Here is a 15,798-nt window from a genome sequence, read left to right on the forward strand (position 1 = left end):
CTCACTCTGACTACTGGGTACACTGGCTCTTGGATCTCCAAGGAGGTGCAAGGTCAGCCACTGTCTGGGGCCACCCTGCAGGAGCTACAGAGACATCTGCAGATTCCTCCTCTTTGTATGGGGTTTGGAAGTGCCCAGATGAGGCCCAGCTGTGAAGCAAGGCCGCTGCTGCTGCCAGGTAGTGGGCCTTCTTTTGGAACCTCTGGGGCTCTCTGACCCAGCTGCCTTTTGTTTTAGGCAAAAGGACAGGCCATTCATATGCAAAAGCTGATGTGCACAGCTTGGGTGGGTTGTACATTGGGTGGGGCGGGGTCTCTGGGAATCACCAGGGCAGAGCAAACAGCAATGGCTGCCCTGAACTTGAGAAGTCTCTGGTTCTCTGCGTCCTGCGCACCCATGCAGGAACAATGCTCGCTGGGAGCACCTCTAAGAGTAAGCCGCCTCATGTTCCTGCCCCAATGCCAGACAGTCCAGTTTCTCCCCGTATGTGTCTGGGTCCCCCAGAGTCTCACCCAGAACTGGAGTTCAGAGCAAGCGGGAGCTTGTATCTCCCTCCCGTTTGATGTGGTTGTGAGAGGCAGCAAGTATAGGTGATTACCTATGCCGCCATCTTGGTTTCCCTCGAGACCTTTTCTTGTACAGTTCTTTCCCCTAGTGAGTGAGTGTCCTCAGCCTTTATTAGAAGGTCTCTGAAGGAGTTAAGGAAGACATTAATTGGGGCATGGAGCTGTCTCCCAGAAGTGGTCCATGGATCCTATCTTTCCTTTTTAAAAAAAAAAATTTTATTGCTCTCAGAGAGGAAGGGAGAGGGAGAGATAGAAACATCAATGATGAGAGAGAATCACTGAATTGGCTGCCTCGTGAATGCCCACACTGGGGATTGAGCCCATAAGCCGGGCATGTACCTTGCCTGGGAATTGAACCATGACCTCCTGGTTCATAGGTCGAGGCTCAACCACTGAGCCATGCCAGTGGGGCAGATCTTATCTTTCCTATTTAATACAGTAATGGATCAGTAGTCCTTCTATCAAGAAGATGGGACGCCTGGCAAGTTTGTATGAGCCCTACAAGTCTGGAAGTGGTGGCAGGAGCATCTCAGTCATAGCTATGCTTGTGTGGTGCTGATGTGGTATGAATTTGAAAATATGAGCCAAGGTCATAAACTGGAGCGAAGTTCAAAGTAGGTCTTCAAAGTAAACAGGCTTGAGGCAGGTCCTGGGAGTCCAAGTGTGAGGCACAGGGAGTGGCTCAGGGAGGAAGAGAAGCAGCAGTAGTAGATGGAAATGGAAAACAGGAGACCTAGGAAGCTGACATGCTCACAGGTAGACAGTTAGACCTAGTCCTGTACTTGCAGGGGTGCTCCAAGAGATGTCATGAATAGATTTGGCTTAGAGTCTGCTGGGAGACCATGCAAAGTAGGTTACAGGACTCAGAATTCCTGCAAGTTCCCAAACGTGGGAGGAGTAAGACTGGCCAATTCACTGCATGTTTCTTCCGAGGTTCCATGACAAAGCCCTTAAAATACCCATGTGAAAAGGTGTATTTTAATTACCAGTGGCATTACTTATTAAGGAACAGGTTGCTTAGTCTCAACATTGATCATGAGATCAGAGGAGAGACTTAGCTTCATGCAAGTTTTAAGCTGTGACAGATGCCAGATCTGGCCTTTTACCCCACGTGACCATCAGTCAGAGAACTTGGGCATGCACACATAATATGTGTCTGTTGATTTATTTATAAATTACATACTTATCATATAGAGTGAATACATTATAAAATATATCAACATCAAAATTTTAATGATAAAGATGAAATAGTTGTTTTACTTTATTATCAGAACAATATTTCTTTCTCTTGCTAAAAAAAGTGACTAATTATAATGTCCTGGTTGTTTAACCTTGGTAATCATGATGACTTTATACTGACTGTAGCTAATATCCCAAAATTTGCTCTACACTTCGGTGAGATTCAGCATTGATGCTGGTTAGATGTAAGTCCATATTTCAGTTACTCTTTCAAAATTTTTTTTTAAGATTTGGGGGGACTGACTTTTCATAAGTTCAATGGGGTTATCATTTTTACTTTCCAATGAAGCTGTGGAAAAGCTCGTGTTAGGAATAAAAGTGTCAGTTTTGCCATTTTCTTGTTTTTCACTGATGCTTGTTATCGTTATCACTAAAAAATAGTGTTTTTTGTAAGAATCTTTTAAAAACATTGGTCTTTTTTAAGGCTTAGTTTAGTTAAAATGAAATAATATGACCCATGAATGTACTGCAGGAGTGAACCACACTCATGTGGTTCTTCAACTGTGGTTTGCAATCCTCTTTCACTGGCTCCCAGATGGGGCCCTGGAGTCTGCAATTCAACAAACACACTCATTATTCCTAACGTAGACAATGTGTGCCTGGGACAAGCATGACTCCCTAGAATCAATATTCTTTTGGCCACAGAGATGGCTTGCCTCTGTCTGATGAAGAGCCTGGTCCTGGAAATTCTGCTACCCTGATGCTATGAAGGGTTGGAGTAAGCCTCGTGCCCTGGGATTGAGCCAGGAGTGGGACTTGGCAGTCAGGCTGGTAGGACTGTCAATATCTGCTCAAACTGGGAGTATCAGAGGCCAAAAGTTCAGGGCAGCAGCTCCTCCTGAGAGGAATGGCATATAATAAAGATGGTAGATCTCTGTTGCTCCTTTGACAACAGAACACACAGTTCCTTTGAGTAAATGAGAATCAACATTGTCCAGATACTTGGGGCTTCATTCTGTCTATGGAAACCCAGGGAATCTGGAGAGTTCACTCCAAATGACTTCTATCCCTGGGTATATTTTTAACAATGATTTACAACAAACATAAAATAATTACCATCCTCATTATCATCATCATCATGCATTTCATCACCATCAATATTTTTATGACATTCGACAGTTTTGCAAAGGACTTTTTAAAAGCCTATAATGTAGATATTTATCCTCTCCTTTCAAAGATGTAAAACTGAGGCTCCCATGAGCCCCAGGGCACACAGGTGGTCGATGGTGAGTCTCAGATTCAAGTTCTGTCAAATGTCTACAATTACTATCTTCTACACCAGAGCTGCCTGAAAGACAGGAAACCTAATTTTCACAAAAGACGGTTTTCCTTTTTAGAAAGTCTTGCTCCAGGGAAAATCTGGTGGTTTTGTCTAGTAGAAACAAAAACCAGTAGGTACACAAAGTGATAATAATGGATGCCAGCAAATGCAAGATTTTCCTAGCAGTCATTCAGAAAACAATGATAAGAACATTATCAAAAGTGGCATATTTTCTCCAAAGAGCTCAAAATGCTTTCACGTTGTTTTCCAAATAGGTTACACTGTTATCTGCACTCTGTCAATGATTCTTCTGTGTTAAAGTGTGGTTCTTCCTCTTATCATTACCAGCTTTCACAGATTTTATGGCTTGTGATGTCTGCTCACACTGTTCTTAACGACCACGCTTTGCTTATTGACACCAGGAGGGTGACTACCATCTGTACCAACACTATCAGAACTGCACAGACATCTTCATTTTACATTCTGTTGTGCTAGTGTTTGAGTGGGGGTGGAGGGGAACAAGTACAAAGCAGATAAATAATAGTGAGAAACATTGAGAGGGAAAGGAGAGGTTTCTGTTAAATGGTGGGAGTAGGTTAGAAGATACATTTTTGCTCAGTTATTCACACACCTTGGAGCCCATCTCTTCTGGGTTATTACAAAGCAGTCCACAAATCCCACTCGGAGAGAATATGACTACAGCCTAGTCACAGAGAGAGATGAAGAATGGGTAACAAGATATTACCATGTCATAATCTAGGTGAAGAGTATTTGGGTGGCTCACTGTTGTTTCAGTTTTTTGATGGGTTTGATTTTTTTTAAAACAAAAAATAAAATTTTAAAAAGCATCATAAAATTAAAAATAACAACTGGAAAAACATTTGCAGCAGATATGATATAAAAATTAATAATAGTCTTAAGTACAAAGAGCTCTTGACAACAAAAAATACTTGACATAGACAAAAGGACATCAACAGAGAAATGCAAACAGCCAGTATATATGTGAAAAATATTAAACCAGGAAAATGCACATTAAACAATATATTACTACTACTTTTTCTTTACAACTAGCAAAACAGATCACTTAAACTACCCTAATACTTAGTGCTCATGAGCGGGCAGCAGGATGGCCATACTTTTCTATTACTGGTGGAGGCATAAAGTTCTTAAAGGCAATTTTTTCAAAATATGTGAAATTTTTTAAATTATTATTTTTAATTTAGTAGTTATACCTTTAGGAATTTATCCTAGGAAATAAGGAGCCATACAGAAATCTCTGTATAAGTTTATTTATTTCAGTGTTATATCTAATACCAATAAATTTTGAAAATACCTTAAATGTTAACAGTAAAATAATGATTAAATCTATAATATATATGTGTATTATATATCTACTAAAGTAAATATTGTCCAATAAGTTTTAATGACCTAGAAAAACGCTCACAGTATATGTTGAGGGAAGGGAAAGCAGGATACAACATTATATCTCAATGCAAATTCACTTATAAATACATAATTCATGGAAGGAAAGGCTTCATAGGAAATATACTAAGAGTGGGAAGGGTCTGGGCAGAGGGGAGGAAAGGGGGGAAATGGGAGACATATGTAATACTTTCAACAATACAGACTTTTTAAAAAGGAATTTGAAAAAGTATATTCTGGAAGGCAAAAAAAAAGACACTGGTTTGGCTGGATTTTTACAATTAGAGAAATAAGGTTAAAATATTTTTAAAGATCTTAAAATTACTCACTAAGAGAATGTGAAAGATACATACCTAGGAGCTGGCCTGGGGGTCTGCAGGCGCATGGGGATCCACAGGCGTGCGGAGGTCCACAGGCCTTCGCCATGGCCTGGCCCAGGGGTCCACAGGCCTCCCCCGGCTCTGGCCTACCTCTTTGGGGCAATTCATCAAGGAGCCCGGGATAGGTGGGTGGGGCCTACCTCTTTGGGGCAATGGATCATGGGGCTCCCGCACTGTGACAGGGCATAGGCCAGGCTGGGGGACACCCCTCCCCCGAGTGCACAAACTTTGTGCACCGGGCCACCAGTATATATATATATCAAGTTTCATTTCTAGGAAGATGATGTAGACATACCCTATTCCTTCTTCTAAGTACAGCTAAAATCCCTGGACATTATATATATAACAAAGTTAAGAATACTTTGAAGGATGGAGAGGAGGTACACCAGTCAGGAACCTTGGGACACAAGGAAGAACATGGTGGTGAGGTCCCTGGGTTTTCTTTTTGCTTCACATATCCCATAAGTGACCTGTATCATTTTCCTTTCTCTAAAGAATTTCTTTTAACATTTCTTGCAAGACAAGTCTCAGTTTTTGTTCATCTGAGAACATCATTATTTCCCCTTCATTTTTGAAGATAATTTCACTGGAGACAGAATTCCAGGTTAGTGGGTTTTTCCTTCCCATCCTTCCAGTCTCTTCTTGCTGGCATGGTTTACTAAGAGAAGTTCAATGTAATTCTCATCCTTGTTCTTCTATAGGTAAGTTAGATTTAATTTTCCCACAGTTCCTGGATATTCTGTTCTGTTTGTTCAGTCCTTTTTCTCCTTGCATATCAGTTTTGGAATTTATATTGACATTTCTTCAAGCTCACTGATTCATTCTTTGGTTGTATCCTTGATAATCCTATCAAAGGCAATCTTTATTTCTTAGAGTGTTTTTTATTTCTAGCGTTTCCTTTTGGTTCTTAGAGTTTTTATCTCTCTGCTTACATTACCCATCTGTTCTTGTAAGTTGTCCACTTTTCCTATTAGAGCTCTTAGCATATTAATCTTGGTTATTTTAAATTCCAAAATCTATGTTATATTTGAATCTGATGCTTGCTTTGTCTCTTCAGAATTTTTTTTAAAAAATTGATTTCAGAGAGAGGGAGGAAAGAGAGAAAAGGAGAGAGAGAGAGAGAGAGAGAGAGAGAGAGAGAGAGAGAGAGAAATTGATCACTTCCACATGCACCCCAAGGGGGGAATGAACCCGCAACTCAGACATGTGTCCTGACCAGGAATCAAACCCACTGCCTTCTAGGGTACAAGATGACACTCCAACCAACCAAGCCACACCAGCAAGAGCCAAACATTTTTTCTTGCCTTTTAGCATGCCTTGTCATTTTTTGGTTGATGTACTAGGTAATAGGAATAGAGATAAATAGGCCTTCATGTGTTTACTGTCTGCTGTAACTGTAGGTGTCTGAGGCTTCCATGTCCTCCACTATCCATTTTGTCTTCCCTGTTGTCTTTGGGTTTCCCTAGAAACTCCTTCCTAAATGGAGTCTGCGCCTTGCATCGTCCTCTATAGATACAGTGTGTGTTGGAGGGAAGCATTTGATAATCCTGTGATTAGGTCGCAGTCTGTTAGTAGATCTATGTCCCTGGATTGTTACCTTCACAAGTTTTTCTCAGCATTTTACTCCTTATTTGAGACAGGAAGACTGAGGAGGTTGGAGTTAGCTAACTGCCCTTCCTCAGGTCAGATAAGGCTTCGGTAAAAGAGTTTTCCTTGAGAGCTTGCCTTTATTACAGAGAACAGAACAAAGTACAGCATTCTCTGGGAGTATTTTGAAATGGTTTATTTTCCCTTCTCTCTGCTGGTAACAGAAGGGGATTTTTCTCTGTTGTTTACCATGAGGCCATGTGGGGCTCCTGAAGGTAAAACTCATGAAAGTAGGGCCCTCCCTAAGACCTGGCCCCTTGGAGTTTTTAACTTTTCAAGCTAATTCATAGAGCCTCCAGGGATCTGTCAATTGGAGTTAAAGTGCTCTTGCCAGTACCAGCTTCAGCAGCAGGCTTCCGCTCTTGGTCTTTCTCCACCTCTCTCTAGTGTGCTGGGCAGCAGCAGTTCTATGATCTAAATTCTCTGATGGATCCAAGATGAGTTGTTTTTCGATTTGTTCACCTTTTCTTCTTGTTGTACATCTAAGCTCTCTACATGTTGGGGTGAAACCAGAAGTCCATAAATTACTTTCTAATGATAATTTGGCACAAGTGGATATCATAGTAGAATCAAGAGATTGAGATTTATTGATCTTAATTATGTTGACCATTTTAAAGAACTGCTTTTAAATTAAAAACGTTAAGACATACATAGACTCATTCTTACAACTTTATTTTGTTTTACATTGGTCTTTCATGGAACTGCCCACTGCTTAATAAGAAGGATCTGTAACTATCTTTGATTTTTAAATCTTTGTAATTACATTAAATAGTAGAGGTTTAAAGAATATAAGTATGAACTGCTTTGGGGACCAGCATTTTAGATATATTTAACATTGGCTACCCTGTGATTTGATTTTATTAAACAAAGTACAGCATATTGTGTTTTTCTTTACCAAGAAATGCTTTATAGTTCAGTAATTATGTCATTTGTGCATCATCTAAACTCAGCCAGACATAGAGATTTATATTCATGCTATAATGGTCTTTATCAGACTTGGAAGTTCATATGCTTAATAAACAACTGCAGTTTTATACTGATAAAAATGCTAAAAATTGGTCTAACTTATTATAATTACCAATAGAATATTTCCTGTAAAATCTAATTGATATTCTGTTCTCAAAACTATGATGCATTGTTCTTAAATTATAATTTGTGAAGCTTTTAAGATAGCAAATTTGATTTGAAATTATTATTTTTCTTTAGGTTGATTCCAACTGTAATTGATCAGAAATTATTTATCTTCCCTTTGGAATCTGAGGGTAAACTTTGGCCACCCCAAAGACAGTGTGTATTTCCACATGCCTTTCCAAGAACAAAGGTAGGAATAGAGAAATCTATAGAAACAGAGTAATTAGTGGTTTGCTAGAGGCTGGGAGGAAGGGTGAAGGGGAGTGACTAATGAGTACCAAGTTTCTTTGAGGATGATAAAAAATGTTCTGGAATCCGATAGTGGTAACAGCTGCACAACTCTGTGTCTGTACGAAACACCGTCCAGTTGTACTCTTTAAAAAGGAGATTTTAAAGTATACGAATTATATCTCAATAAGGCAGTTAGAAAAAAAGTTAAAAGTTAGGGACTAAGTGAGAAAACATGTCATTGTTTTTTCAGATATATTCATGGTATGGTCAGTTTCTCTGACAAGTGCTTTCTTCAGAAAGCAAAATAAATCAGAACAGAATGCCTTCAAATTTTTAAACAGAGTCCTAGAAAGAAAGTTTCCAGGTGGCAAGAATAAAGCTCAAGAGGTGTCTGCCTTTGCCTCCTTGGGGTGGTCTTTTAAATTTTCTCCTGTTTCCTCCCTGACTCACCAAAGGTAATAATAGCTCCCTTCCCTTCAGTACCAGGTACTGTTGTCAGTGCTTTGGGAATACTAACTCGTTTAACCTTCAGAATGGACCTAGGATGAGGTGTTGTTATCATTACCTTCATTTTATTGATGAAGAAACCAAGGTACAGAATGTTAAAGAAATTGCACCCTCTTGCAATCTGGGATCCCTCGGGGGATGTCAGGGAGCCGGTTTCGGCCCAATCCCCACAGGCCAGGCCAAGGGACCCACTGGTGCACAAATCCATGCACCGGGTCTCTAGTATGCATATAAGATCTTTGGTTAATCTCTTCCTGCCCTCCCCCCTTCCCATGAGATTCATCAGTCTGCTCCATGTTTCCATGCCTGTGCATTGAGCATCTGCCCCCTGGTGGTCATTGTGCATCATACCTACCGGCTGGTCGGCTGATCAGCCTGTCGCTTAGGCTTTTATATATATAGATAGATAGATAATTTATATACTATAAAATTCACCCTTTTAAAAAGTATTTAATTCAGTCACTTTTAGTATATACACAAAATTGTACAGTCAACACATGGTATCCTTTTTATAATTGTTTATATTAACCTGTATTTTTCTTTCATCACACTTACCACAATTTGTAATTAGATATTAAGTTGTATGGTTTTTTAAAATGTCTGTCTTTCCACTAGATTATAAGGAGGGCAGGATCCATGTCAGTTTGTTCATTGCTCTATAATTCTAGGGGACTCTTGATAAATGTTTGTTGAATAAATAAATGAAACCACCCCAGTAGGGTCTAAGGGTGTACTCGTCCCCATAAAATACTAGTCCAGGCTACACTCCCAAAGCAGCCTACTCCCACCTTTGTCATTGTACTGGGTTTGTCCAGCCACTCCCTGTGGTGTATGTACACTGTGCCAAGGACTGTTAGAGCCACACGGGGATGAACAGCTTGCACTAGATCCCTACTTTCACAGCACTTACTCTAGTTGGGGGAGGGGAGACAACTCATTGATAAGAAAATACCAGGTAATAATAAAGGCTTTGATGAAAAGAAAAGAGAATGCTGTGATAAATGGAGCTTAAACTTCTTTACTATTAAGTATCTGCTTCAGTTAAATTTGTATTTTTTTTGCCAAGAATCTCAGGAGGACCACAGTTGGTCCACAAACGGAAGATTTGAGATCTCTGGTTTACAAAGACAATAAAGTAAAATATCTGAAATTAGGACTGTTGTTGAATGTATAATCGCTTGATTCTTCCAGAAAAAATAATACCATGGCCAGAAATTTACTTTCCTGAAAGAGTTCTGAATCCTGATAAAGATAAGGAATCTAATGTGCTGAGTATAACCCCGGGTTCTTTGGAATGCTGTGAGCATGGGTGAGCTTCATTTAGAAAGGGGCAAGGACTGGTTTCCCATCCGGATTTTACCTCTAGCGCCTGGATCCCTACTGCTGTTTTATCTCTAATATCAGTGACATCTGCTTAAAAATGCATAACCGCCCACACGAAGGATAGCCCTGATCTTGCATTGCAAAGTCAATGACAAACAGTGCTGTTTTGCCAGCTGCTCCAGCAGGCCTACTGCACCAACTCAAAAGCTTGAAGTATTAAGCAGTTGTGAAATCCGACTGGGATATTATTACCTTTAATTGCCCACAGCCAACCTTTCAAACTAGGTAAACCCCAGTTGCTTCTTTAAGCTCTGGTTCTCCAAAGTTGATAGCAGTTTTTGGAATTCCATTTTACACCAACACACTTAAAGGAAAAACTATTAGGAATTGCTCCATTGTAATAAAGCATCATAATTAAGAATTGTTTATTAATTTTCTTTTACATTTGAAAAAGCCGTGTTCTGATGGCTTGTGTAATTTAGCTCCCTATCAACACCAGCCTAAACCCTCTATGGGCACCTTGGGCACATGTACTCCTAACAGTCAAGGAAAGGGTTTGAAATAAAAACAAAAGATAAAGAAGAAGGAGGGAGAGAAGGAGAAAGGCTTATAGGCCAAGAAAGTATTTGATTTCCTTGTTGTGTCTGGCAAGTTAAGTCTGAAGGCAATTTGAAAACAGAAATTTCTAAACTGTTTAGATCAGAGGACCAGCTTGGAAACATGATATACTTGATATATTTGTGGAGCAGGGAAATAAAGCCATCTCACTGCTTGAGTTATTCTCTATATTAATTCATAAAATGGGTGCTTTATCAATGAAACACACAAAAACTGTGTGATTGAATATGATGCAGCCATGTGCAACACCTGTGTCTTAGATGGAAGAATCTTTAATTTTGTGAATTGGGATCTAATTGAGAAAGTGATTCTCAAAATCTGATCAAAACAAAAGTTTTGAGGATATCTGACATGATCCTGTTAGAAATAAGGCGAGCCCCCCAAGTTCAGGGGTCCTGGTAGAACACAGACCAGACTTGGGAGCCAGGCAGCAGGCAAACATCTTTCATGGTCTGGAAGCACGTGCACACCGAGCAGGTGGGCTGCTCGGCTTTTTAATTCTGAAGCATGTGACCTGTCCCTCGCTCTTGATTGGAGCTCAGGTGCACAGTCTTTCCCAATTGGCTGATTCAAAGGGAGGGGTTGGCCTTTGCTGTTTCAAGATGGCGGCCCCCAGGAAGCTGCAAGCCATGCGGCCAACATGGCGGCTGCCAAGTCACGCAGCCCAAAATGAGGCTGTCTAAACTGTTCTTTGACAGAAAAGATGATTTGTTTATTCTCACAATCCACATGGTGAGAGAGCAAAGAAGGCAAAAGCCAGGGCCAGTAAGGGTTGCTTCAGAGGTTTTCCCTGTGAGTTCATGTCACTCAGCATCAGGGTGGATAAGTTTGCTGATGAGCAGGAGTTGGATTTTACAGAATGGAGTGGGGAGAAAGGAAGGCCTGCAATGAACCGGCCACTGTGAGCTCTGTCTTCTCATTAGAATGTAAGCTCCATATCCCCCCTCCCCCTTTTTTATGGCTTAAAAAAAACTTTTTATTATGAAAATATTCCAACAAACCAAGAATAGTGTATTAATAACCATTTCTCCTTCACCTAGATTTAACAGTTGTTAACCTATTTTTTATTGAAATGTTTTAAAATATGGACCTAATGACATTTCACCCCTAATGCTTTAACATGCATCTCTAAAAATGAGCATATTCCTGCTTACCCACAATACCATTATCACATCTAAAATGTATAAGAAATCCCTAGGTCATATTCAGATTTCCTCAATTATCTCCCAAATGGCTTCTACTGCTCTTTTTATGCAAACCCAGAACTGCTAAGGTTTTCCTTGCATTTGATTATTTTATTTCTTAAGTCTCTATTAATCTAAAGCAGAGAGACTATGTTTTGTTCACTGCAATACCCAGTGCCCAAACAGTGTCCAGCCTGGAATAGGATTGCAATAAATGACAACATAATGGTTAAAAGTATAGATTCACATCCTATACCTTAGCAAGTCACCTAACCTCCCTGTGCCTCAGTTTCTTGCCCATAAAATAAGCATAATAATAGTACTTATCAACCTCATAGGGTTGTGTAAGGATAAATAAATTCACATATGTAAATGCTTATCACAGTGCCCCACACATAGTGCTAAATAAGTGATAATTATTCTTATTATTTGTTGACGGATACTGGTTAACCTCTATTAGGTGCCTAATATGTGCCAGGCACAATTTTAGGCATCAGCCAAACTCCTCTGCTCTCATGCAGCTGACGTTCTAGGTGGTGTGGGGTAGGCATTAGGAAAACCAAAAAATGACTTGAAAAGTAAATATATAGTACGTTGGTTGGTGAAAGAAAAGCTGGGAGGGGGCGGGAAGGGTGTTGGAATGGTCTCGCTTATAAGCAGATCCTTGAACAGAAATTTGATAGACATGAGGGGCAAGCCATTGGCCATTTGGAGGAAGAGCATTCCAGGCAGAGGAAACAGAAGATGCAAAGACCCTGGATTAGGAGTGTGAACAGCAGGGAAGCTGAAGAGGGATGGGCAAGGGGGAGAGAAGTAGGAACAGTAGAAGGGGGCCAGATCTTATGGACCACCGTGAGGACTATGGGTATTTCCTTGAGTGAGATGGGAAGCCGTTGGAGGACCAGAGGGCCCACATGGTCTGATTTGCAATTTTAAAGGGTCATTCTGGGTGTCGTGGTGAGAATATGATGATGTTACAGGGCAAGGGCAGAAGCAGGGAGACCATATCACACCCTCAACAACATTTTGAGGAAAGGAATTACTTGAATCCTCACTTTAAAGACGAGGAAACTGAGGTCTATGGATGATAGTAATTTAAAGCTAAGGAATAGGAGTACTGGGATTCAAATTTAGGTCTCTCTGGCCTCAAAGTCCTGGCTTTTCCTCACCACTGGAAAAAAAAATACAAAAACTCGAGCTGTTTTCCTGTGTTTGCCACAAAGAAATTTACAATTGAAGAAAAGTAAAATAGATTCCTGATTTTGTCCACAAATGACTCTAACTATCCCCAGAATTATCCTCAGATCTGTCCTTCTATACTTGCCCAACAAAACTCCTCAGTGCAATGCACCTGATAAAGGTGACCTTTTTCTTTCTGGGGCCACACCAAGGTGGCAATTATGAAGCTACATTAGAATTATGGAAAATACATTGTGATACTCTATCATTTGTAATACTGTTTTACTGTAATTGGTTCCCATTCAATTGGTTTACATATATACTTTAAAGAGGTTTATACTTTACAGTGTACATAAGTTACAGCTAATGGGACAGATGATTAAGTGTGGTATTTGGGGTTGTTTCTATAAAAAATGGGCATCAAAAATAAGCCTTAGGATAATATCTTCTAATAACATTGGTTCTATGATAAGATTCAATTAGCTGCATATTATTGACCCATAGTGCCTTTGCCATGAACATAAACTACTTGCTACAATTGCAAAGATTACCTGAATTTTGTTAGGTGGTATTTCATGCTCCAGTAATATTTCAAAGGTGGCATCCCAAATTTCTCATGCCCTTCCTGCTGACCTACTAGGAGATGCTAACTTCTGGACATGCAGGAGAGCCATCATTCCCTGGCCACCAACTCATGAGATGAGTTGTAGCAAAGGGAGTTCATGGAGTTAGTAATGGACCCACGTGCCATCAAAATTGGGCAGAATGCCCCCTTTAGCACAGTGCTCCTATAAAGCTGATGATTGCATCATTGTGGTATATTGTAAGAATTAACACAAGCATAGTAAAACTAAAAAATGTCTTTCATCACTGGTGTGCTATTTCATTTTCCCAAATATTTAAATTTTAATGCTACTATGTGCTGGAGATGCAAATCTCAGTGCTGTCTCCAGACTGTATGGAAAGTGCTAGAATAACAGTTTTTTGGGGGGGAAAGGTGCTTTGGAAGGGCTGGGAGGGTGGTGGCAGGAATGCCGGATGCCTGAACTTTGTTTAAGAGATGGTTAAGACCATCATCTCTTAAATTTGTTTCAAGCACAGCAGTCTCTGACCCCCATGCCCTAGTCTGCCTGCTCACATAGTATGTTCTTCCAACAACTCTTCAATGCTGTAAGAACCTCCAATCCATTGGCCTGTCATTCATTTACTATGTATCACTTTCATCTTATCATCCTTTTCCTCCTTAGCTGGATTAGATTACAAGATTGTGGCAGAAATTGTTAGCTCCCCGAAATGAGGCTGTGACGGCTGAACTCTAGCAGCCATCTGAGGCCATGAGGAGGAGGCCCATACGTTAGGGACGGCAGAGTACTAAGCTGGAAGGAGCCTGGTTCCTAGCAACTTCATGGACTTCCAAACCAATGCTGAACAGCCTCTCTCTGGATTCCATACACATGAGAGGAATAAACTTCATCTTATTTAAGCAATATGCGTCCGGTTTTCAGTCACCTGCAGAGAAACTTAGTCCTAAACCTTCCCATTAACAAATTTATTCGTTTTTCTATGACCAGATGTATGATGCCTTCTCCCTTGCCATAATGGAAGTAGTATCCCTTCCCATGTTAAGGTCAGCCTCTCATTAAGGTCTTAGCTTTTGTAGTTATCCCTCTCATTAATCATCTATTTCTCACTCTTCAGTCATTCTCACATCTTTGCAAAACTAGCTCAGTTTTTCACACAGGTCTCAGAATAATTATCATCTCTTCAAAAGGCTGCCCTTGACCACCATATCTAAGGTATTCTCTAAGCCATTGTCCTAGTGCGTTTTATTTAGAGCACTTAAGGCAATCTGGGATGTCGGAAAGGGCCAGATCATGCCACCGTAAGGGAAACTATTAGAGGATTTTAAAGAGGTGAGAGACATATACTAGAATCAATTAGTGATCAGAGGTTCAGTCACTCTGGAGGTCATGCAGAGGTTGGATTGGGGGCAAGGAGATGGGCAAGGAGACCCGTCTTAGGAGCCATTACAGAGGTCTACGTAATGATGAGGGCCTGGACCAAAGCAGTGCCTGTGGGGATCAGAGAGAGTAAGGGATCTGATAGACAGGAAGTTGAATCAAGAGTGGATTCACTAACATTTCTTTCTAATGTGGCAGTGTGTTGTGATATAAAGAGGCTTTGGAGTCAGAGACATAAATCGAATGCTGACTCCCTGTTTCTGTTGTGCAACCTTGAGAAGTCCCTTAACCAGTGACCCTGATTGGTAAAGTAGTGATAATATCATATACTCCCTCTTGTCATTTTAAGGACTAAAATAAATCACGTGGATTACAACAATGCTCACCTATTATGGTACCTGGCACAAAATGGAAGCTGAATAAATGTTAGCTCTGTCCCCAATCTTTCTCTTATTCTCCAATTCAACTCCTATAGGAATCAGAACATAGGATGGCACATCTGAAGAGCAGTAGTTGAGTCTTAAGGTTTTGTCAGTCTAGGCAGTTGGGCAGCAGCTGGACTATTCAAAAGCAGCTTGGAGTTAAGTGATGCCGTGATTGTTGATCCTTCCAGCCCAGCAGGGAGGTAGAAGGGGATATCACAGAGCATAAAATGTTAGAGTACAAATGATAATAAGATAATGAATAATTACATTTGAATTATACTTTCATTTCAAATGCGCTGTTTAAGAAAATTTACTTTTGAATAGACAAAAAAAGTAGAATGAAATCCATGTAACCATCACCAGCTTTAGTGCTTACCATAATTGTACCATTCTTTTTTTTTTTTTTTACCATTCTTATTTAATCTATTCCCTCTATTCTTTCTGTTGAAGTCTTTTAAAGCAATTCCCAGGCCTCATATCATTTTACCCTTAAATACTTTAGATAAAGACTTAAAAATATTATCACACCTAATAAATTCAACAATGCATTAATATTATATAATCACGCCTAATAAATTCAACAGTGCATTAATATTATATAATTCCCAGCCCACGTTCAATTTTCCCTGTTTGTCTTTCTACTTTTGTTGGAATCAGGATGTAAACAAGGTCCACACATTGCAGTTGTATCTCATTTTATCTATAACAGTTTTCCTCACTTAAA

The 15,798-nt window shown here is 40.0% G+C and overlaps 1 protein-coding gene across 1 annotated transcript in view; it reads left to right on the forward strand.

The window, feature by feature from the left end:
• The window catches only part of LOC106725391 (IQ domain-containing protein H-like), a 39,684-nt gene that overhangs the window by 15,757 nt on the left and 8,129 nt on the right, over positions 1–15,798 (forward strand). Inside the window, exon 4 of the mRNA XM_014536298.1 lies at positions 7,722–7,836. Coding sequence (XP_014391784.1) covers positions 7,722–7,836 — 115 coding nt within the window. The remainder of the gene's footprint in view (positions 1–7,721; positions 7,837–15,798) is intronic.

The sequence above is a fragment of the Myotis brandtii genome, unplaced genomic scaffold, assembly GCF_000412655.1.
Source record: "Myotis brandtii unplaced genomic scaffold, ASM41265v1 scaffold160, whole genome shotgun sequence".
NCBI lineage: Eukaryota > Metazoa > Chordata > Mammalia > Chiroptera > Vespertilionidae > Myotis > Myotis brandtii.